The sequence below is a fragment of the Acipenser ruthenus genome, chromosome 7, assembly GCF_902713425.1.
Source record: "Acipenser ruthenus chromosome 7, fAciRut3.2 maternal haplotype, whole genome shotgun sequence".
Taxonomy (NCBI): Eukaryota; Metazoa; Chordata; class Actinopteri; order Acipenseriformes; family Acipenseridae; genus Acipenser; species Acipenser ruthenus.
In genome coordinates, this window is record NC_081195.1 from 25,558,907 (window position 1) to 25,582,218 (window position 23,312).

Sequence of the window (23,312 nt, forward strand, 5' to 3'; positions counted from 1 at the left end):
TGCGTGCAAATTTAATTGAAATACGAAATACAGCGTTACGTTTTTAGGGTATTATCTAAACAAACAGGAGCATGGTCTTTTAACGCAAAACTTCCTTAAAAAAAAAAAAAAAAAAAAAAAAAAAAAGCTTTCCTTGGCCGCTGGCAAAAAGTACTCATTGTAAACTTATTTTATTGAACACCTGGGTAGGGTACACATACCGCTCCTCCCAGCAGACAGCCACTCTGTGTAAACATTGAAGTTTAAAATTCAATTAAATAAAATGAGAACATGTAGCTAAAGTTAGACGTAAGAAATTAATACATCGAGGATGCAAAAATACAAATACATATCTGAAAGAATTGACAACATTTTAGATGTTTTATTTTTTATTATTTCTGTAGTTGCCCATTTTGAAGAGCATTATGTGTCGAAAGTGCTGAACTGAAGACGAACTCATTATGGCTCTCAGCTCGACGATGACAAATGGGCAACAAGCACTTCAGTGAAGATAAAAACAGTCTGTAGATTCGCGACCACTGTGGTTTGGGCATAACATAACGTAAGTTACGCGAATAGGTAAATACGTACCAAACTTATATGACATTTAATTTCAAAAGGAGGTGCTTAAATGCATGCCAGTTGAAAGTTGAACGATTATTAAGATTGTAATGTGTTTTTCTCTCCTCAGTCGGCCTCTGTGAAACTGCCGTCTCAGACGTGACGCCTGCGGTAGGACTGTGTGAGAGAGCCGCTGTTTTAGTGATCGGTAGACGTTTTGGATTTTTTTGGCTGGCAGAGGAGAGCAGCGAGTCGAGGATTTAACAATACATTTTATCAGATGTTCATTTAAAAGGGTGTTGGACGGGATGCGAGCTACCCAACTTGGAAGCGTACCCCGCATCCGATTACCAAGGTGGGTCTGAAGACCAAAGGAAGAGAAAACATGCGAAGGGGTAGACTCGTAATAATCTGCAAGAAACCGTGACATTTAAAATAAATTGGCATCGTTGATTAGGTGGTGCAATAGGGTAGGAACTCGGAAAATTAAAATGAGTAACATGGAAGAAATAATGATACCAACTTGATGTCTCTGTTAAACACGAACCTGGGCTGTCTGTCTACAGCAGTATAGTGGTATTATTATTATTATTATTATTATTATTGACAGTTATTGAACGTGAAGCTAAAAATAAACACGTAAACATCGTAATTAACTCCACACTGGGGTACGTGGCATTGTTTTATTATTATAGATATATTTTAATACAAATACGACGCAGTTTTGGTAAGTTCCTTTATAAATGTAATTATTAATAAAACAGACAAACAAACAAAAATACTTTATCTAATAAACTTACAAGATAATGACATAACAACAACAAGTTTGTCCTATGAAAAATGTAAACGACTATTGCACCTAGCTGTGGAATGGTTTAAGTCTGTACTCGGATTGCAGAACGATAAGATTTATTTAGGAAACACACACACACACACACACACACAAAAACTCAACCAAGAAAGGTAAGGAAGAGCAAAGGCAAAGAGACCTGACAGTCACACCATATCTATTTTGTTGTAAGGTCAATTCAAATTCCTAATATTAAGAGCATATGTATATACAATTGATTTGAGCTCATGACAGTGAGCTAGAAATGAGAAAATGAACAGAGACGAGCAACACACTGGCACAGAATTGAGCAGTACCAAAGAAAAGAAACATGTTGAACTAGCTGAGAGAGTCGGAATTTGCCCACGGAATAGTCAGCAGCTGATGGCTGGCGAGATGGTGGAATTTCACATTGGAGGGGAGGATGGGTCAGTGGGAGAGATGGGAGGCTGTGAACTGGAAAAGGCTGCAGAATCAGCCCCCGTCCACGAACAGGAGCTTGGAGACAGAGGGGAGGTTAATGGGGGTACTAAAACAGAGTCACCCTGCATAACTGATTCAAACGCAGATCACAAGCCACAGGATCAGAGAAACAGCCTGGAGAATGCTAATTGTGGTCAAAGAGTTGTGGACTCAGGGTTGGAACACACTGAGAAGGATGCAGCGGCATGTTTGGATTTAACTTTGCAAACATCGGTCTCTACATTGGAGTTCAGTCCAGAGCAGAGTGACAGACTTCAGACTGTGCAGGAATCTGTTCCGATACTGGCTGCAGATTGCTCGGCAGATTTGGGAGTCCCTGTAATGAACACTGATGTAAAGGAGGTCACCCCCAATCAAGGAGGGGGTCCGGTTTCACCGCCTTCTCCTCCTGAGGACAGTGAGCATCTCAAACCTGGAGGGAAGAGGGTCACTTTTCCTTGCGATGAGGACATTATATCGGGGGCTGTGGAGCCCAAAGATCCCTGGAGGCATGGTAAATAAGCATCTTATTACATGCACTTTGTTTTTTGTTTTGGGGTGGGCGGGGGGGGGCGGGTCCTGATTAGCTACTTGTGTGATGCATAATATAAAATTATCATTTCATGATGGACCATTTTGTTAAAAGACAAATATAATTTGTCTTTTAACAAAATGGTGGAGAGTATGCATCCACTTGGTGGACGACAATGAGCTATGTTGTGATTTTGTTCTTGTATCACGATACAAGCAATACATACCTCAGTGGCGATACAATACGTAATGTAAAGAAAGCATCCCGATTCATTGATCCAAGATGGATCCTTCCACCCCTAGAGCTAGCTGATTACAGCCCTGGTCTGGGGTATGTAAGGCACTGACTTGTAAATTCTGTTGCTGTGGCTATTGTTTTTACTGGTTCCCCATCAGTATCCACCTTTTTTATGGTCGTTAAGTGTTTATGACCCCGTTTCACAACAGCACACAAACTCCACCATTGGGACAACACCTGGACATTTTCATAGCTCCAGCAAATACAAAGCATGGTCTGTAATAAATCAATAAAAATAGTAGGTGAGTTTGAATGAAAAGTCTTAGGCCTACTAAACACAAAGCATTCACTGAGGCTGGAATTATGTCTTCCTTACAGTATCTGAATAAATTAACCTCTTTAAACACTTGAGTGTTACAGATCTGAATTTACTGCAGCTGTGCTATTGTCGAGCATATTGATAAATGTGTTTGAGTGCAATACGTTTCATGATGTGCTGCTGTTAAATAAATATGGGACATAGCAATTGGACAAAAATGTACAGGTACCTGTCCCTAGAACTAAAGTAGGCCTCTATAAGAGATCAATGGCCACACCATGTTTAAAGTCTGAATAGTGTGCTAAAGCAGTTGTATAGGTTGCTTGATAATACAGGGATGAAAGTTTCTATCTGTTTATATTGTGATTTACACACACATTAACTTGGCTGAGTTTTGCAAAACCAGGAATGCCTCAAGATATACTCTCTCTCAATGACTAACTCTGTGGGTCACAGTGTTTGAACATTGTGGAGCAGATTATTCCAGTTGAAGCAGTCAATGATTGTCGAGTAATTGTTTCCCCAGTGTACAGTAGCTTGGAATTCAATTATTTTTTAACTTTGACTGATGAGGCAGACATGAGGAGGTCAAGCGACCAGTGAGCCGGTCCTCAAGTTCAGTGCTTCTCAAACGTTTTGGGCTGTGCCCCCCTTCCTGTTGTCAGTGGTACTTGTCGCCCCCCCACACACACACACATGCATATAAACTGGTAAAAAAAAGACTCCAACATGCCTGTGGCTTCTCTTTATGTCACTGCTGTTGTGTTTTGTTTCTGTTGCACGAACCAGCCACCGGTCTATTGTAATAAAAGCAAACTTAACACTGGAAATGAGTTTACTGACTGTGACCAGCGCTTGCTGCGTAGTAAGCTGATAAACAACATACGTTGCCAGATGGCAGTAGACTTCATCCAAACACTTTGACATGCCTGGAGGCGTCAGCAGTAAGATTTGCTTTAAGTTAATATATACCGTATAACTGGAAATTTTGGCTGGTGTTAAATTAGGCAGATTTTTTCACTTTGCACGTTCACAAAAAAAAAGACACAGTTTTGCATTTATACTTTTAATTCCAAAAACATTTAAGTAAATGTTTACTTACTTAAATATGTCTGCTAAAACAGTGTCTTTTACAGTAACTTGTTAGCACCTAAAATGTAACTGCAAGAACTTGGAGAACAACAAAGGCGGCCTTCTAATCAGTTACAGTATTTATCGTTTTTATTATTATTAGTTTATTTAGCAGACACCTTTATCCAAGGCGACTTACAGAGACTAGGGTGTGTGAACTATGCATCAGCTGCAGAGTCACTTACAACTACGTCTCACCCGAAAGACAGAGCACAAGGAGGTTAAGTGACTTGCTCAGGGTCACACAATGAGTCAGTGGCTGAGGTGGGATTTGAACCGGGGACCTCCTGGTTACAAGCCCTTTTCTTTAACCACTGGACCACACAGCCTCCTATATCCGTTCTTATACAGCCCTTAATTTTAGGGTACCGATAAATTTTTACGATAAGCATTTAACAAGTCTGACAAACAATTTTGGCTGTTACTTAATTAAACCCTTGTAAAAAAAAAAAAAAATGCTTAACATAAAAAGGAACAGTCCTACTACAGTAGCAGGCACAGTTTACAGTTCCTCTGGGTTTCTGAGCGCATTATCAATTCCAGATTATTTAAATCCATTGATGGAAATGTCTGGTCTACTTTTAATGTTGTCAAACAAATTGGCCAGGGTGTCCTCGGCTCACCGCGCACCAGCGACCCCTGTGGTCTAGCCGGGCGCCTGGGGGCTTGCCTGTAAGCTGCCCAGAGCTGCGTTGTCCTCCGACGCCGTAGCTCTGACATGGCTGAATGGTGGGCCTGCAGTGTGTAAAAGAAGCGGTCGGTTGACGACACGTCTTCGTCTTCGCCGCTCCCGAGTCAGCGCGGGGGTGGTAGCAGTGAGCTGAGCCTAAAAAATAATAGGCTATTCCAAATTGGGGAGAAAATGATAACAATTGGCGACTACTACATTAAAAAAATAATAATAAAAAAAAAAAAAAAAAACTCCCCAGGATGGATCACATTTCTGTATTGGTTTTTTATAAATTATTTAACTTATGAACAAGATTTGAAATCTCTTTCAATCCCACTGGCAGTATTAGCAGAGCTATCATACAGCCCAAAATACATTGCTCTTCAATGCGACAATAAGCAGTGTGATTGTTTTTTAGGAGTGTGCTAACAACCAGTTTTGTACAGCACCATGGCAGTCTTTAGGGACACTGCAGTATTAGAAAAACAATCTGCCATTGCACTGTGAATACCAGGTAGTACTGCAGGCTTTAATAGGTTAAAAACAGCAGACAATTAGCTGCCTGCCAGAGGATGTAAACAAGAACTGGGATGGGTGTCGGGGGAACACACGGTCTGTATTCTTAAAGGTACAGCTCAGAGTATGGAAATTGCATAAGCCTTTGAGTCTTAATTTAAATGAGTTACCTTTTGTAAATTGACAATATAGTGCAATACTTGTAGCAAAGAAGCAGTATAGACAAAATAAAATAGAAAAGCTAAACCCAGCCGCAGTGGATTTTATTTAACAAAGTGAAACGTTGTTTATTGGAACCCTTTGTAATCCAACCTGTCTTGTGTGTGGTTGTCTTCTGCCTGGTTTTGACGTGCTACAGCCCTCACCCTGGTATTTACAATACAGTGCTGTAGTTAATAGGGGATACAGGAGGTGTCCCAGTAGATCACAAGCACCCGACAGGGTTATCCCACTCATGTTATCCCACTGAAGTGGAACAACATGTGCATTCTGAGTGGTTCTATCATTCTGAGTAGTTCTGGGTTCTGTTAGGACACTCCCAACAAGCTCAAAGGCAGATTTGGAGTATAATAACTCCATATGCGATCAACAGAACCCAGAACTCTTTAGAAGGATTGCAAACACATAACCTAGCACGGGGAATGTAAAAGGAAATCTTAAAATTACATTTGAGGCTCTTCGAATAAATGCTTTTCATATTTTAAATAACTTTCTTAATGGGATTCATGCAACCAGCGTTGGCCGAAAGCAGAAACATTATTGCCTGTTCAGGTAGAAGGATATTTGCGATGTCCAAATAGCAGGGTGTCGTTTACATTCCGGGCAGTTGAAAAAACAGACGTTAAAATGTTTTTAAAGATTACTGTAAATGACTGATGATTCAGTAAGTCTTCATATAATCCCTATTGTTCTTAACTATGCTTGAAAGCAGGCGCCAGGTTAGTGTGAAAATAGTCTTAGCAATATAAATAAATTTGGTGTTGTAGAAGATATGTGAAATGAATCTGAGTCACGCTATTCAGTACAGGACGTTTATTTAATAAACGTATTAAAGATTCAACAAAGGTTTGTGCAGTGTCATTCAAACCACTTTCTTTTGTTGTTGCCTGCTTGTAGTATATTCTGGTTAGAGCATCAAATAAGCCTACCTTGCTAATATTTGCTTTTGCGAGTTGATAAGGTATTGGTGCCAAACATCTGAGGAGTGCAGAGTTGATGGCTGTCATAAATACAGTTCTAAAATAAGCCAAGAAATTCTTAAGGAGTGCTTTAGGGTCCTGAATGCAGGAGTTGCATGTTTTGAGCTGTAAAGTGTATAATTTGTATTCCAGTGTATAATTTGCTTCAGCGGCTTCATATTTTCACACAAATTACTGTTTTTATGTTACCACTATTTATGTATGTTAATAACCACTATTTTTAGTCAATAACTTTGTCTCACAGCACTTGATATAATAACATAAGAAAATGTACGAACTAGAGGAGGCCATCTGGCTCATTCCAAGCTTAGTGATATAGTTGGTAAGAATACATGCCCCACTATATGGTAAGTCCATTTGAACTAGTCAGCTCATAAAGATCCCAGTAACTCGACTGCACATGTATTGGTAACCTATTGCCTACTCTCTGTGCTGCACCGTCTGTCAGTCTCCACCCACTTTCCAACTGTGTCCTCCAGTCATGTTCTCTAATGGGATTGGTTTGACTCCTTTTAGGCTTCTAACTTCATGTCTCTTCGAACCTTTCTTTATCATTGGCTAGAGGTTCAATTCACTCATGCCCAATAAAATTCCTAAATATATTTACAAGATACAGCTGTACCGTTGGTCTATTAAATTTTGAACACAATTTCTTTGCGCATCTTTTGGCAGACTGAGTTAATTAATAACTCTTTCGTTGCGTGTGGAGTCAGTAGCACGGCTTGGCTGCAGTGGAAAAACAACCCAGGGCCCCCTTAACCGCACCGTGAGAGCTCGGTACGGCCCTAGCGTGGCTCGAGTCTACAGTGGAAAAGGGGTATCAATTTTCTGTTGAAAGAAAACAAAATGTCAGTTGAGGTCCCAAACCATTGTGAAACTGGAATAAACAACAAACTGGGCGAAAGGGAATCTGCGGACAAATATCTACAAGCTGCTTTAAATTGGCTGCGTCTGTGAACAGCGTGGTTCTAATAAAGTGCAGCACACAGTATGTGCTAACATGCATGACTTGGCAGGTCTAATATAGCCCCTTATTCCTTATTCTTTCCGTAATTTCCGAACCTTCGAAGGTCAAAATGTGCCCTTCGTTGCAGCCCTAGATTAACCACATTTAAAGGTTAAAACTTTAACATATTGATTAGCCCATAGTTTAAAGTTACCTTCCATCAGCATTTATGCATATGTGGAAGAAATATTAACTGGTGAATTAATGTATGAATAGCAAATATACAAATGTGATAAATGCAGGTGTCGATCCCTGTCTTTTGTGTGCTTTAAAGTGTTATAATCTTACACTGCACACTTTCTACTATAAACACTGCAGCAGTCCTCTATAGCTGATTTACATGCCTTCAACAAAAATGTTTAAACTTTTAAACTGTCCAGATCTCTACTAACGATGTCTCTTGGCACTTGGGATTCCTGTCTGTGTAGTTGATGGCTGCCATGTTGGGGTCATGTGACTTGTTGGTTTCCTGGTGGTAAAGTCCTAACGCTTGGAGATATTATTATTATTATTATTATTATTATTATTATTATTATTATTATTTGATATTAGCTGAAAATGTGCTTGACAGTACAATACATCAATAAATTTTGGACTTTCAAAAAACTGATAAAACACAGAATATTTTTTCATCTGCACATCTTGGATAAACTGGGACCGCAGCCAGTTCCATCTGCAGTTTCCAGTGTCAGCACATGTTGGAGAGATCGTGTCTGCAATAGTAACGAGCCTAGTTCCATTTCAGGCTGTTTGCTTTTTAGTCTCTGCATTTTTAGTCTCTGTGCATGTCCATACTGTAACACCTGCAGACACTGGAGCACTTAGGAACTAGACTAACAGCAGATGCACTCTAAACAAAATAGCCCCTTTAATTCCAACTTGCAAATCAGTAGATTTCTTTCTAGATTCCTAACATCTCCTGTTTTTACTGGAGCAAAAGGTTAATACATCCTTCATACAGTATGCTTGCTGTCCACATTTCAACAAACCTGCTGCATTTAGACCAGGGTCTTGAAACACGCTTCTGTTTGTTATGGGCATGTCATCCACAGAGGATCTTTGGTCCAAAGCAATAGAAAGATGTAGATCTGGTATGTAAATATTTAGCAGCACTGGGAATGCTTTAAATTCTGATTCAAGGTAATATGCCTCCTTTTTGCAGCGCACAGAAGATTTATTTCTCCTGCCTCTTTGAGGTAATCTGCTTCATTTAACTGGTGTTTCAAGCAGCGCAGCACAGAAAAAACGGAAGCAATCCTTTGCCCCCCTGTTGTACGTTCATTTTATTGATTCATTGATTGAGCTAAAAATAAAGGAATGCCCTTTTCAAAAATCCTACCCTGCAGTTAATCAGACAAGCAGCACAGCGTTACATTCACTTCAAATCAGCCCTGTTCAATTCACAGGGCCATCTACAAGAAGGTAGGCTTATAAGACACATTTTTCAATTTAACAGTGTAACTACCTTGTGCAATTTTAAAGCCTAAAGTTATGAACTAGCGTAGAGGAGGCTATTCAGTCCATCACTGCTCACCCTTTCTCGTAGCTGATCGATCCCTAAACTTTGACTAGTTGCCTCTTAAGGAACCCCAAAGGCTCACTGTGGCTTGCTAGCCAATACACTCGCCACTCTCTGTGTTAAAATGTGTCGCTAAGTCTCCACCTAATTTCCTGGTCCCATGGCTGTGCCTGAAATGATTACTTGGTTTGATCTGGCTTTTTTAAAACCTTGATCAGGTCCTCCTTTGTTCTTAGGTAAATTATATTTAGTTCCATCAATATATAAATCATTAACCCTTTTAATTTAGCCCCTTTTCCAGATCTTTTTTTTTTTCATGTAATTGCAGTACAGGTAGATGAACGATGAACTGTTGATTTTGTTTAGCTAGCTCACACGTTCTGTTAATGCAAACTACGTAACGTTGAGCCTGTTCATATCAACAGAACCGCAGCTATGATAAACTAACAGAAACTCTTGTCCGTGTTTAAATGTCTGGCTACATTTTGTGCATTTTGTTGAGTGCATGATATAAACAGCACAAGTGTGTATACATTAAAGTGTAGTATACTGTTTACTGCTATAGCTGGAACACAAATATAAACGTATTACATTGAAGTTGTTTTTGTTTCAGTATGCAGTGCGTGCAGTTTTACCTACAGGTCAATTACTAAACTGACTTCAATGCAGGCTGTTTTGTACAGTCCTTGCATCTTTGCCAGCAGCCACTAGCTATTGAGGCTTGAAATCACATATAGATCAGCACAGATTCTGTGTTTTAACTTCTTATCTTTCCTGCATGTCACACTTACTGAAAACAGTTATTGAAAACATTATATTCTGTTGGTTTAGGGGGGGTGTCTGTCTGTGTATCCATCCATCATGCTTACATTTTTGCATATACATGGAAAACCGCTAAACCATCATGTAACAGTATTTTTGCAGCATCTGCATGCGTTGATGAAATGTAGTCCTGTTTGCATTGCACACATTTAATAAAAAGAATAATCTCTCAATAAAACGGTGTAAGCATTCGTTTTTGTTTAAGCGACTATGCATCATGTGTGCCAGGCAGTAAAGCCGTATTGTTAAACTGTCTGTGTAATCATTAATTTAACATGCCTGTTTAAAATGGCTTTGGTTTCCTGTCTTTTGTACTGTGCTAATTTAATCAAGAAAAATAAATGAGACGCCTTTTATTTCAACCATTCATAGACCACACACAAACTTAAACTATAACCCTTTAGCTAGACTTTAGATATTGTTTGTAAGACTATTTTATAATTACTGAGGTGTATGACTCTATGGGGTAGGGCAGCTCAGTGTGTAAGATGAGGTTTGGAATGCAGCTAGGTAACAAACAGAAAGCAGCAAGCAAAACCACTCTGCTGTACAATAGCCTGCATTTAAACTGCAGGATCAAAAGGAAGTCAGTTGTGGATATGTGGTTCCAGTTCATTAGGTGTTAATGTCTGGTTTAGATTAATGCTATACACCTGGCTGTCTGCTTTTTACCAGACACCTGCTTCTCAGAAAGGAGCTATACTACTTTTAGAAATGTGCAGGAAAAAACTTACAATGTCCAATGTTCCCGCACCGCAGAAATTCAGTAGAAAAGAGACACAAGACAAGCAAAGGTGTACAGTGAACGCCTCTAGGACAAGGTCACTGTGAGTTTGATTGAGAGAGACAGGAATTGAAACCATTGTTCTGTTCCAATATTAGTGACATAGTCTTACTGACCAGATGAATGAAGCATTTCATCCTTAAAGTTATTATATTGCTAATGGTGAGAAATATTAGAACCTCACTCCTTTCCATGCTCAACAATGAATCTACTGAGATATTGAAAAGAGGTTTACTGTAACCTGTTCTGCTCTTTAATTAGCCGTGATTAAAAAGCATTGATAAAACGAGTATTCAACTGAAGTAGTGTTTTTCTGGACAACATAATATCTTATTTTAGGCTGTCATTTCTTAACTCTTTAGCCTCTGCCTCACCATATTAATCTCCTGTGTGCTGGGGGAGGTGTCAAGGCTTTTTGTTGTGAAGCAGGAATTTGATTGTAATGTTGGTATTGATGCAGCTCTGCCCCTATGGTTTTGTTCTGTTGTGTCCTTGAGTTTTTGTGAAGGCTGATACTGCTCAAGAGTTCTTGTTTTGTGTCAGGCCCTTGTATTAATTGTAGCTAACAAAATAATCCCCCATGTTGCACTTCCATTGGCTACAAAGGTCTCAGATGTGCAGTTTTGAAAGAAACACATGTTATAGCAAGCGGGTAATTCTGTTTTTAAGCATGTGGTTCTACACAAAGCTCTCAGTTTTCTTGCTTTGCCTTCCAGGAAGTCTGGTACTTCTTTACCTCCCTGCTCATTTCACCCCTGCTGTGTCTCCTGGGTCATGTTGCTGGCTGAAAGCATGTCATACGGTAGGGGACAGGAAAAGCCAGCGAAGGACTGGGGGACAATTTCACCCTCCACCCTTCTCTGTATAGTAGTATTAAATGTTTGTAATCGTTCAGCATCTAGAGCTCCTTTTCAGTGTTAGGTTCATTCATTATCTCCATGTTTTGCAGCTAGTACAGCTGCAGGTATTTGAAGACACAACATCTTTGTTATAATGTTCATGAACTTGAGTCACGACGGGTTCCAGATAATAAATGGTGGATTTGGTGTGCAGTGCATAAAAGCCTGAAAGTTTTTTTTATAGTTAGAAAACTTTTCCATTGAGTGCTACAGTACAGTGGAGATTGGGAGTGGGACTACATTAAAAAAAATCCTTCTGTTATATGGGACTCTTCACTCACCCAATCCTTACCCCCTCTTGCCTGCCCACTGCCAATGGCAGATTTGTGAGCTGGCTTTGAACCCAGACCCAGGGTTGACAGGACATACCCCTGGAGTGTGCAGCGTAAGAAAGGGTGTTAGGAGAAGGAATTTGAAAATAACAGTTTTGAAGTATTTCATATGAATGAGATTCCATGCCTACAGGATGTTCCAGGATGTCTTTTGGAATTGGATAACCTGGATAATCAACCATGTGGTTAATAGCATAACCTGGGTAATCAACCATCTGGTTAATAGCATCCAGCGGCCTTCATTTCTCATCAGACGGTGTTTTGCACTACCGTTTTCTTTTAGCCCTCTCAGTGCCCATGACGAGAGTCCGTGTCGTTCTAGTAGCGGCTCCCCAAAGATATGTACAGTAAATAGGAGTGCGTTAGACTCTGACGGTTACATTTGATTGTGAGAATGACTGTCCTGGAAGACAGAGTTTATCTGTGTGACAGTGTGTATCATTTCTGTGTGCTTCCGCCATATTGCAAAGGTTTATTACCACTTCAGGAGACGGGCATTCAGTGTGGTGTAGGCAGCTGTACACATATGCCACCCTTTACATTTTCAATCTGTAAAACCACTTCTCCAGTTGTGACTTGGTATTACCATTATTTAGCACAAGTTACTGGGAGAGATTGTGGGGATGTATGGAGGTGTCTGTCTGCGTGGACGTCCGTCCATCTGTACTGGTATGTCACGTTTTCATATGACCCTAACACATTTTCTTACCTTATGACATCTATGAGGTTTCAAACTCTTATCGTTTTTGTGTATTCTAATAGTAATGGGTCTGGGGGGGGGGGCGGTCATCTTCACTCCAGATTCCTGTGAAACTAGCACTGAATCCTGGGACCTTTTCTGAGCACTTAAAGTCCCTATCCTCATGTGTTTCATGCCAAGGATTCTCAGGTGGTGATTTCCTCGCAAAGAATCGTATCCACATGTGCAGCACTCCGGGCTCCAGCTGAAGGAGCCTGTAGTCAGCTATATAACGATTCATGTAGTGATTCAACAGGTAACGCAGCACTGCAGGCAGAATGGACGCAGATCATAGAGACGGGAGGCTCGCACATTACACTTTGCATGATAGCACAGAGTCAGACTTTGCATTTATTATTATTATTTTTTTTAAATCTTCATGTTTCACAACAGATCTTGTCTTTGGGCTGTAACAATAATAGCCCTTTGCGACACAGACATACAAATAGAAATGGCTGTTTGCAAGCTTTATATCGATGGTGCAACTGCTTTTCAAATATTTCCTCTTACTTATTTATCCTAGACAGAGACTGACATGTAAAGCCAGTTTCATGATGTTCAGCCATATCAGTAGTTCATGTACCGTAAAAACCGGTGTATGTGTCGTACCAGTGTATAAGTCGCCCCCCCCCCTTTCTGAGACAACAATTTCTGGAAAAAACCTATAGGTCACATCGGTGTCGCTCCCCCCTTTTTCGGACCCACTAAAAATACCTAGAAAATAGACTTATACAAAGGTTTTTTCGGTAAATAAAAGCTATGTGTTGAACTTGTCTACCTAAGGTTCCCACAATGTATTGGTACACTAACTTTAGTGAACTAAACTACAAGTTTAGGGGTGCGCTGTTTAAGCGTGGAGCAGTCTAACCACAACCAAAGCCAGTCTTCAGTTCTTATCCAGTCCATGTCTACTTTTCAGTCCTGTTTAAGTGTAGATATACTGTAGTAACCCCCAGCTGGTTAGGGCTACAGTGGTTCAAATATAATTATTTTGTCAATTTTTAGGCTTCAGGGTATTTTTAGTTGGAATTTATTTTAATATGTGTTTAATTTTGCTACACCTTTTATTTCCCCAGTACCTTCAGCATTAGGCTATGGAGAGCTACACACAGGATTAGGATCCAGGGGCATGTATTTTATTTATACAAAAAAGTATGTCAAAGAAAAGAGGAGTTGTAGCTTATAGTTGCTTCCACTGAAATGCATGTGTACCAAATACAGTTTGATAGAGTACAGAACCTAAGTAGGCAGTTTAAAAAATGAGTCCAAAGTAAATCATACTGTTTGTTCCAAGGGTGGCGTAACAATAGCGCCCATTGAACAAGAACCAGAGACAGTGGAAGGACTCAAGGCTTAAACTGTGAAGTTTTCAAAGCACAGCATTAGATAAGTACGCATTGTAGAACGCTGTCAGTAAGGGGCTTTCATGTCGTGATCTTTTCAACAATGGTCATTTTCACTGGGTAATAAATACAGCGTCTATTTTACAACTCGTGCAAACCTCATACTTGATGTAGTGTGTCTGTATGTCTTATTTTTACAGAATTGTACATTACATGCAAAGTGCAGTTTAAAAAAATTCTAACACTTTTTTTTTTCAGCTCAAAATGCGACAGTGGATGAGATCATCACAGCTTACAAACTTGCCTGCCAGAAACTAAACTGTAAGCCTATCCAGAAACTACTGAAGCAAATACAGGTAAGCCTCGTTCACTTTAACACAGACTGCATTAAACTGATTGGGTAAATGTAAAACAGAACATTACACTGTCAGCTTCATAAAATAGAACTGTGATGGTTAAAATAAAAGTTATTAATTTCACTTTCCCAAAATCCAATCAGTCTCATGCTATCGGTCTCATCTATGTGTTCTGAGAGCTGTATTAAAAGCACATTTCCATCTGCACCCTGGAAACTTATATCTTGTTCTGTAGCCGGTTCCATCAGCAGTCTACAATCCAATCTGCAACCACACATTAGCATGCACCATCATCCAATACTTCCCTGACAGCGGAATATATTCACAGCCCTCATGTCCTGTCTACATATTTTTTTTCTGTTGCATCCTTTGGTTGCTCATTGGGTAGCTTCTGCTGTCAGTGCGAGTTGGAGAGATCGAATTCTCCCCCCAGCCCACAATCGATCTGATCTTCATCTGTTTCTGATGGAAACGAACAAGCCTGATTTGAGATTGCTTTTCAGATGGAAAGGTGGCACAAGTCGCATTAGCTAGCAAACCGAGGTTCTCATAAACGCTCTGAATCTGGAGCCCGCTGCTTGTCTCCTCCAATTTGTATTGGAACCCAGGTGACTCGGGTCAGCTTCAGGAAACGTTTTTGTATCGCAAGGGGGGACCAAAGCTTGACAATTTGAACACAACCAGATTATGTCTTTCTGAATTAGATGACCGATCTCAGCCGTTTCACTGTGATCATGATGGGGGTTGGATTTAGGGTTAGATATAATTTACACACTACAGAAAGTGTATAAACTAAACTGAAAACCCTTTTCTTTTTTTTTTTTTTTTTTAAGCTGTGGCAGGAGGTGTACAATACTTGTTTCACCTTGTATGATACTTGATGCAAGCAAGCAATTATCCATTGCCCATTCACTGGCTCCTATTTCAAAGAGGCAGCTTGAGAAAGTGGTGTTGGGAAATACTTGCTTTGTTATGCCATTAAATCCAGCCTTTGATGCCCTGACATGCATAGCAGTTAGCTACCCAGATTTGGTGCATTCCCTGCCAAGTTTCTAGATAATAAGCCAGGTTGTTTTGTCTCCCTCTACCTGGCTTTGAGGAGTGGTCTGGCAAACCCTAAATTCCAGGACTGAACAGCCTTTCTCATTCCATTTAAGTCATGTAACATTGTGGATTTTCAGCTCTGTAAGCCCCACCTACTGTCTATAGAAATGTAGATGGGGAGTTGAAAGGTAACATTGTCACATGATTTGAGTGGAATGAGGAAAGCTGTTGGTCTCAGCATTTAGGATTCAGTTGTAGCAAAACGTGGGGACGTGTAACGCTATACTTTTTCGTAACCCGGCTATTTACTCTAGCTATTTCCCCTTTATGAAATGGGGCATAGCTCAGTCAAGGGGTCTCTTTTTTGGCATTCAGGTAGTGAATTGGTAACAGTACTTGGCCTCTTCATGCTGTTGCAGCGGAACAAAATGACCAAAATGGGCCTGAACACAGTTACCGTAGCCAGTAAGTGTTGCAGCATTACTGTTGCTATGCAGTATGGTCATCGTTCATCTGAAGCAGGACTTCTGTCCTTGAGGAGTAACATTAAAACACCATTCAAATAGAGTGTGGCTTGGTTGGGTTTTCATAGTTCAGCAGCAGTATAAATTGGGTGTTACCCAGCGAAACACGAACAGAGTGTACAGTGTAACTGCTCCAGTGGTTTGTCTAATGTAGCTTGCCAGGTACAAATGACAGCATTTTGCCTTTCGGTGTATATTTTAATACATTTCTTTCAGTAGCATGTTTTCCTTTGTGCATCTGTCTTCACTCAATGCTGAGTCATCACTCTACAGACTGTGTACCTAGGCAGCAGTGTGTGTATTTACTGAGCATCCCTATGAGAGCTTGTATGAGTGTGAAAATCTGTATGTTGTATTGGTGGATCACATGCTTTGAGGCAGGGCTGATTTTCAAAGAGTAGGCTAAAATACTTCTCAAAAAAGAAATTGCTGTTCAAAACTAGACACGGCAGGTATTTAATTTAAAGCTGTGTAAGTAAATCATGTTATTTATTTAATGTTTTGTAAAATGAAATGGCATTTTACATCATTGAAAACCAGTAACCAACCAGCTGCTTCCCCTACTGACTGACATGCTTTGCAGCCAGTAAGATGCTTGACCCCCTAAGACTATGATGACCTTGGAAGTGCAAGTGTAACAGATGACACAGCAAGCAAACTGAGAACTTCCTTTTACTTAGTGTAGAACCAGAGGCTATGTTTTAAAATGAAAATATATTTCATGTTTTGTTACTTTAAATCGGTCTCTCTTCTGCTTCCAATGCACCAAAAACTCCCATTCTCAGTTTCTGTATTTATTTCTTGTCACGGAAACACAGACAGAGTGTGTTTTGCACACAAACCCCACACACAGGCTGCTATCCTTTCAAGAAATCTAGAGTCATTGTTGCTCATTTCAAAGACGAAGGGAATTGCTAGAGATGACACGCTGGTTTAGGTTATAGTAAGATGGCTTTTTAAGTGATTCACAGCAACAGAACCCTGATTTTGAGGGTATTACAGTCTGGTTGCTTAGGTGAGGGCGCTACCATAAAGATCATCAGATCACATACCAAAGCAATGCTTCATTATTAGAGTTTTCTGTGATTTTAAAAACTGGCTTGTTTCTACGTTTTCAGGTTTATTTACCTTTTCAATGTTTTTCTTTCCTTCCGTTTCACTGTTCTAATTAAAGTTCTACACATCTCGTGGATGCAAACGCAAGACACTCACTCGTCTCTCTCAGGCTTTTGCGGATCAGTCCTAAATCCTGTTCTTAAGTTGAAGGAAGGAATAAGGCAGTGATAGGGCAGGGTTAAGTGAGTTGGGAATTTCCACTGAAAACGTTCAATCCAGGATTTTCGTGGACCCAGTTGATTTTCTGTACTGGTAGCCCGCTCTGCTTGGGGCTCCAATGGAATCTCAATCATTACAATTTCAAATCTAACCGTATTGGCACGTCTACTTTGATATCCAAACTATGAACAGGAATGTGACGCATATCTGTCTATATATTTTTAAGTGTTCGTTTTGCATTCTTGCACGTTGGGAAAGGAGCAGTTCCCTTTTATTCGTTGTATTATTTCCCTTTCTTGACTTGAAGTACTTCTCTCTCTTCAGTAAGAGAGATACCTTCCTTGTTTCAGTTTACTAGGGATGAATGACCAACCACAGTTTCTGGCAGGTTTTCAGTTGAGGTTTTTGCCGTTTCAAATAAGAGCAAGCCCCCAGTGTGCTATTTTGTCAATTCCTCATTGTTTACCATGGTGTTGCTGTGATAGGCTTCCCTTGTTATGGGGACCACTACCCTAACGCATACTGAAACATGTGGAAACTGAACCAGAATATTCAGAAACAGTAGCTTTTAAATTCAAGACCTCAAACAGTAATGAAAGTGCTTTCTTTCAATAATCACAGCAATGTAAATTCAGTTCAGTAAATGCAGCAACAGTTTTTGTAATGTGACACACTAATTTGGTCCATTTAATTTTCTCAGATAGCAGCTGCTTTCTTGAAAGAACTAATCTTTTAACTTATTTTAAGATTGAGACAGCCTCTGCAATAGTGGCCATATTACCTACAGTATCACAGCAAACATTTGATAAAGAAAAAGTGTTGTATGAAAAAAAAAAAAAAACTTGCAGTACAGGTACGTCCTAAAATGTTTTTGCATTTTAATAGGATAAGGAATGAGCTCTCGTTGCACGTAACAGAAACACTTTGTTTTGCATTCAAACAAAGTACAGCAATTCCATAATGTTTTAGATTCACCATCTAAGGGTTAACTTGTTAGTTACTGTTTTCTGCCAAGCCTAGCTTTTCTCTGCTCCACTGCTCATCCCTGTGTGCTTATCGCTGTTTAGATGAGATGGATTTCCTGTCTCTCTCAGTTACTGTGGAGCTGAGTTGATGCAGCCCAGTGTGAGTGCACCTTCCAGTCTGCATCAGCTGCACTGTGACCACAATGCATGAATGAGCTATCATGTACACTCATACTAGCCATAGAAGAGCTGATGCTAACTAAAAGCTGGTTTATAATTCTGACTGCGACCCAATTTTGGGTCTCCGTCAGTAGTCTCTGACGATCGGAATGGCATCATCCGTACTGCCACGAGCTGCGTTTTTTTTTTTAAGTCGCACGGCCTTTTCTTGTGTGTCTTCGGCCTCAAAACACACAGGGGTCGGATGATGTTGAAAAAATCCAACATTTGCCGCATGGTCACAAGCCAGTGACGCGCGATAGAGCAAGTTTTTGAGGAACCCAATAAACATGAACAACAGAACAGGATTTTAAACTTGCCTCTAAACGGAATGAAATTAAAGTGTAAATGAACCTTTGCTAAAATGAATGTTGGTGCTTACATAGGCTACCATGCGCAGCAACCACTATAATAATAACAATAATAATGAATGCAATGTATTTTATTTGTATTATTGTTATTTGTATTTGATGGTGCTGTTACAAATGAAGACACTGTGTTTTAATGCCTTGGTTATAACTCCTTTTTGAGGAGTGAGTCTTTGTTGGTTTGGACCTGTTTCAAAATCATTGGTTTAAAACTGCAGTGGGTGTAGAGTTTTGGATCCTGTGAAATGCACAACTGATTAAAAACAAAACCAGTGACTTTTTTTTTTAGGGAACATCTGCATGGCTTAATTATACTGGAATACAATCACATGGTGTTGTGGTTAAAGCTGAATCGTGCTTTACATTTACAAGATGATGGCTTCCTCACTTGCCATTGGGTCGTCTACACTTACACTTCTTTGACTTGAATATTACCTCTCATTCTCCAGGAGCAGTAGTTTTAATGTGCAGGTTAATTTGTACGAACCACGTCTGTGTCCATCAGGGTTTTTGAGATGAATCTTTTGGACCCATTTTAAATGTGGTTGCCTCTCGACTGCAGGGGGTGTATCTCATGAGCAGTAGGAGGTAGGCACGTGGATGATCAGATCAGTCCCTTGTAGATCAGTCCCATAGTTAAGTCACCCACTTCATTTTGCACTTGGTATAGAATTATTCCTGTGAATGTCTCAAAATTCTGGTAGTAGAAATGGTGTACAATGCAGCCCTACACGCCACGTGGTCGTGACTTTACCTGGGGAGACTCTCCGTGATTCTTAGACATGACCCATAATTGAGTGTTGATTTTCTCCTAAATCACAAATGTACAGGGTGATTTTATTTTAAACAATGCAGCATCACACCCACACACCCACACCCACACACACACACACACACACATTATAAAAACAAACCTTGATAAACAAAATAGGATGTGATACATCATTAACAGACATTGAAAATGTAGAGAGTCTTATATGTCTTGCCGCAGACTGCTTGTGCTGTGTTAAATTGAAAGTAACAATAGTAGTCAGTTAATGGGGTCAAGTAACCCCTGACTGAGCCGTCCTTCACTGTTTGAATGCTGCAAATGCTTCTGCTTTTCACTTTCCAAAGGCCGCCTTCTCTGCCTGCATTCTGCATGTCCCTCAGAGATCAGGCTGCAGCTATTTCAGGAAATCCTTCAATGCACATAGCAAAGAGCGCCGTCTTCCTCGGTGTTGTTACTTTATCTCCAGTCTGCAAGCCTGGAGATAACCAGACACCAGGGAGGGGTTATCTGAAGTTCAACCTGGCTCGAGCCATGCTGTAGTTGGTGATGTCACTGCGTGTTGTAAGCTGCCGGAACATTCAGAGCTCAGGGTTGCCGTGACGGCAGTTCCTTTTCAGTTCCGGGTTTCCTAGAGCTTCAGCACTCCAGAGAGAAATAGCCAGCAGTGTGGAGCTAAAACTCCACACGCATTGTGGGGAGCTGAACAACAAGGTATTTTAAAATGTACAGCAGTGCCAAAAGAGTCAAACTAGAATCGAATAGTAGAGAGAACTACCCATACTATTTAGAATTGAACTGTGGGCAAATTCAATTGATAGAAATTAATGCCATAAATATTTAAGAGCTTTAAGAAAGTCCGCCGACAAACGCTTTGTTTTCTGAGAGGAAATCTCCTTATTGCAACGTGATGATTGCTTCCCGACAGTTTTATCCTATTGAGTCAAACTGACAACTTGGTCGCAATAAGAAGTGATTTACTATTAAAATGAGTCTCTTCCTGTCTTTCAATTTAGGACCCAACAAAGAAAAGCTTTGGAAAAAGCCCAACAATATTCATCTGGTTATTACACTTTGCTGTGCTATTACTGTGGTCAACTTTTATAAGAGTAACAATATTAGTTTAATCTTTTATAAGGTGTATTATGTTTTATTCCTATTTCTGTTATTTCTTTCACATCATGTTGTGAAATATATTTCTTATGATATTAAGAATTGGAGGCTGTGCCATGATTTAAGTCTACGCTTTCTGTATCCCCAAAAGCTCTTCTTGGTGGTGTTACCATGACAACCTTCTCATTGTAACAGCTATGTATTACCATTCTTAGGTTTTTCTTAATAGGTGAAGCATGCCTTTACAGAAGTGGTGTGGAAAAAAACATCTCAAAGTAGCAATACCCAATAAGTGGCCATCAATTTCCCATCACCTTGTACTTTGCAGCCCTGTTTTGTATTTTGAAGAAATTATGTAAATTGGTTACTAAGAGAATGTATGAGGCTGTACAATACAGGCTATCACAGAGCAACTGTTACAGGACCAAGGCTATTCAGAGGTTAGATTTAACCTGTCCCTCACTGTGGTCAAGAAAGATACATTTACAAATGTATATAAATAATAATAATAATAATAAATATGATTTTCTCCATCTTGTTTGGGTTCCTTCTAATTTATTTGAAATATACAGGGTGATATAATAATAATAATTATTATTTATTTATTATTTATTTCTTAGCAGACGCCCTTATCCAGGGCGACTTACAATTGTTACTGTATTTTTTTACTGGAGCAATCTAGGTAAAGTACCTTGCTCAAGGGTACAGCAGCAGAGTCCCCCCACATGGGATTGAACCCACGACCCTCTGGTCAAGAGTCCAGAGCCCTAACCACTATTCCACGCTGCTGCCCATAATAATTAATCATAATAAACAGAAATGAAAGACCAAAGTAAGCTTTGCCATTCTTTCCACGGTAGACCTGTGCAACACTACGAGACTGAATAGGAAGTGGTTTAACCTCTCTGTCAAGCAAAGTGACAAAGACCATACAAAAAAAGACAACAGCATAACAAAACTGAAAGAATATGGGGAAAATGTTTGCACAAGTTATAAAGTGGAAAAGAAAAATGCAACATTGTTAGACATCAAACAAAGTTCATCCCACACTATTGGAGTAGAAAACAGGCACTGTAGCACAGAATAGTGACAATCAACTTCAGAACCTGACAGTCGACGAATCACACACCACATGATTTTCAATACATTCTGATAGACTGAAATGCAGTTGCAATTGCAATCCATTAACCTACAAATGACAGCTCAGAGCTCCACACATTGTCAGATACACAATATAGTAATATTTCTTTTAAACTGTTGCCTAGTAGAAAATCGGGGAAAAAACAGGGAACCGACCCTTCTAAAAGTTTACAGGGTAAATTTGCACTGTAATTTAAACTTTTCCCATGCTTTTAGCGTGGTTTTACTATGCATTTACCACAGTTTACCATGCTTCATATGCATGAATATTGTTGCTTTACCATACCTTTCTGTCCTTCACTTGCCTATGCTTTGTCATGCTTTTAGTATGCTTTATTACACTTTGCTGTGCTTTTATTATAGGAAACTTTTATAAGGGATAGTAGAGGAGGTAATAACATATTTAAATGAATGCTTCATTCAGCTTTCACAAGCAAGAACACCAATAGCCCCTGGTTACAGACAGACCTCATGCCACGCTACAGTAGCTGCATATCTGTTAGGCTCACTGTTTGAGTCACCTTTGCATTTTTTAGAAGAATCTAGAGAATTGCATATCCAATTTTAATAAAACTTGCAAAGGACATTCTTTTGAAGCATCCGTCTGTCTGCAAACTATGTGCACAGGCGTGCCGTGAATTAGACTTTAGTAATCACAGGTGTGGTGGGGAGTGTATTTCAGAGATATGCTTTTGTAATGTGTATTTTTCCATGGCACTCGACGCTTTTCTTTCCATCACAAGAAACCTCTTTCATTTAGGCTGCAAGCGCTTCATTAAAAAGAAAATGAAAGTCACAGCAAATTGGTCTGGCACGGACAACAGAGATTTGACAGTTAAGCAATGTATTTTGGGCACTATGCACATACTCTACATCTTTGTTTACGCTGTAGGATAATATCTTTTCCAACATTGTATGTGACAATATTATTGTCCTTGCGTGCATGTATTTATGTGAAGGAGATAAACAACACATCATCTTTCTCAGCGTTCCAATAAAAAGACCGAATGTCCCGTGCATGTTCAATTTTTCCTTTACAGTTTGTAAATTAGATTGCTAAAGAATATACGAAAATGTACTAATAACTGCGAACACGATCAACAAAATGATGTTCAAGATTTTGTAAATATCATTCCCCGACTGGCTGAACCATCATTTCAGAACATTTAAACTACAACCAGGTTCAAACTTCAAAATCGCTCCAAGTCACTGTTAATCTATGACTCTGATGGATCGAGTCTTGTGTAACTAAAGTACAACCTCCACATTCTACAAAGAGATGAAAACCCCGCCCCAGGGCAAGCTGGCAATTCATACAGGCGGGTTTTTGTGTGGGTTAGTCAGCTGCTGTACTGTACGCCTAAATGGAAATCATTCTTATCCAACATATCAGACTGCTTTTCCTGTATGGGAGGGTGCTATTGGTCAGCTCACAATGCAGGTCACATGTTGACGGAACACTGTTTCCATCCCTCGGGTCCTGCCAGCCTTGCTCAGCTGTTTACTTCATTCATTATTCATTTTTCAGTTAGGCTGTTTTTGTATTGATATTCAATAGGACTTTTCGTGGGGGTGTTGTATGTCGTTTAATTGCTTTAAAAGTTGATTTTAAGATTATACTTGTTTAAAACTTTGGGATGTTTTGTAACCAATCAATAGT

General features: G+C 39.7%; 1 protein-coding gene across 2 annotated transcripts in view; it reads left to right on the plus strand.

Moving 5' to 3' along the window:
- Nucleotides 1-229: 229 nt before the first annotated feature.
- Nucleotides 230-23,312, plus strand: part of LOC117416060 (protein phosphatase 1 regulatory subunit 37-like) — a 46,272-nt gene continuing 23,189 nt past the window's right edge. The window contains exons 1-3 of one of the 2 annotated variants that reach the window (XM_034027094.3): nt 230-558; nt 671-2,345; nt 14,138-14,235. In XM_034027094.3, the coding sequence (XP_033882985.3) occupies nt 1,643-2,345; nt 14,138-14,235 (801 nt within the window). In that variant the 5' untranslated portion in view covers nt 230-558; nt 671-1,642. The remainder of the gene's footprint in view (nt 559-670; nt 2,346-14,137; nt 14,236-23,312) is intronic. The other variant, XM_034027093.3, reaches the window with a different exon arrangement.